The sequence below is a fragment of the Gaeumannomyces tritici genome, assembly GCF_000145635.1.
Source record: "Gaeumannomyces tritici R3-111a-1 unplaced genomic scaffold supercont2.2, whole genome shotgun sequence".
Lineage (NCBI taxonomy): Eukaryota > Fungi > Ascomycota > Sordariomycetes > Magnaporthales > Magnaporthaceae > Gaeumannomyces > Gaeumannomyces tritici.
The window spans coordinates 6,874,181-6,875,752 of record NW_008804546.1 but is presented as its reverse complement, the minus strand read 5'-3'; the positions used below and the strand labels follow the sequence as shown (position 1 = coordinate 6,875,752).

General features: G+C 32.4%; 1 protein-coding gene across 1 annotated transcript; it reads right to left on the bottom strand.

The window, feature by feature from the left end:
• Nucleotides 1–249: 249 nt before the first annotated feature.
• On the bottom strand, nt 250–1,227 carry GGTG_04884 (hypothetical protein; the record flags this gene model as incomplete). The annotated part of the gene is made up of 3 exons (XM_009222682.1): nt 250–439; nt 655–718; nt 1,221–1,227. The coding sequence occupies 3 exons, from the start codon at nt 1,225–1,227 to the stop codon at nt 250–252; spliced, it is 261 nt and encodes an 86-aa protein (XP_009220946.1).
• Between the last annotated feature and the right edge of the window lie 345 nt (nt 1,228–1,572).

The window sequence follows — 1,572 nt, the reverse complement described above, 5'->3', positions numbered from 1 at the left end:
AGCAATAATTAAAACTTTATTTATTTACCCTTTTTTAAGGATAATTATACGAAGCGTACGGTATTTTGTAACCGCTATTTTAATCGTTAAGCATATTAAAATTATACCGTTAACCCCCGTGTACCGATATGCTTCGATAACTGTATAGGGTCCTTTAAATGTATTTATTGCAAAAACGTGGTTAGCAACAAAGCTTGCGTTAAACTTTCCAAATGGTTTTAAAAAATGGCCCAAAACCTTTACAAAATTTTAAATACCGTTTACAAACGGTTGTTCGAAGCGATACCGAAGCTTTTTAAAAAGCTTACTAAAGCTTAATTTCGCGCCCGCAAAGCTATTTAAAAGGCTAAATCCTTTTATACCATATCGGCCAAATAATTTGCGCGCTACAAACGTTAAGCCGTTATCCAAAAACGTATTTAGCGCAAAATTGCCAACGCTACGATATTAAAGGTTATTTAAAATATTTTTTAGCAATTTTACGTTATCGCCGTTTAAACGAAAAAGCAAGCTTAAATTTTGGTTAGTATCGGTAACTTTTTTAACGAAATAAAAGCGTTTTTTAAGCGTTTCGAAAAAGGTATAGTTGTTTTTTTTGGTAATATTGCCGTTAGCTTTATTACGATTGCGGCGCATTTGGATACCCAAACTTACAACCGCGCGGCTTCCCGTAAAGGTGCGGCGTTCGTATTAACGCCGGAAAGTGCCGCCTTCGGCGCTAACGATTTTAGCGGCAATAATTATAGCGCTAACGAAAAAAACGTAATTTTTAAAGGTTTTGGTTTTTTTGGATACGGCATTTAATCGATTTTTTTTACATATTTTTTTAATTAATTATTGGTATTCCCTTTTCGAAAAGTAATTAATTTTAAATTTTTTTCGTTAATTTGTTATAATTAAAACCACAATTTCCCTTTATTATATTGCTTTTACAGCATTGCAAAATTCCAATATCCTTAATTACCAACTAAATTTTAATGCTTTAATAAATAATTTTAAAATGCTTTTTTTTTGCCCCCCAATGGGTTTAAATACCGCCAATATGCATTTGCTATTACCCGAACGCTTAAGCCCGTCCGCCGTACCATTCGAAAATTTTTTTATTTTTTTTTCGGGCAAACAATGGTATTTTTTACTATAACGTACGTTTAAAATGCGGTAATTGTTTTAGCGTATCGCGCTAAGCATGCCTTTTACGGGCTTTCCAAAATATGCTATACTTTGCATATTTTTTGGGATTTAAATGTATTGCACTATTAATTTGGGGCATTCCCCGTACTATACCGTTTTTACCTAACTTTTTGTTTATAAAGCACGATATTTTACGGTTATTATAAACCGTTTACGGGTTTTTTTACGTTTTTTTTAATAGCTAGCCGGTTCGGCACGTTAAAACATTTTTTTAAGCCATTTTTTTAGCTTTTATTACTTTTTTCCTGTAATACCCCCGTCCTTTCCGGGTATTTACCCGCTAAAGTCCGGTATTTTTCCTATCCTATAAACTTGCTTTTAATAAATTTGTTTTATACGCTTAAACAATTTTTTTTGTAATATCCTTTTTTTGGGATTTAC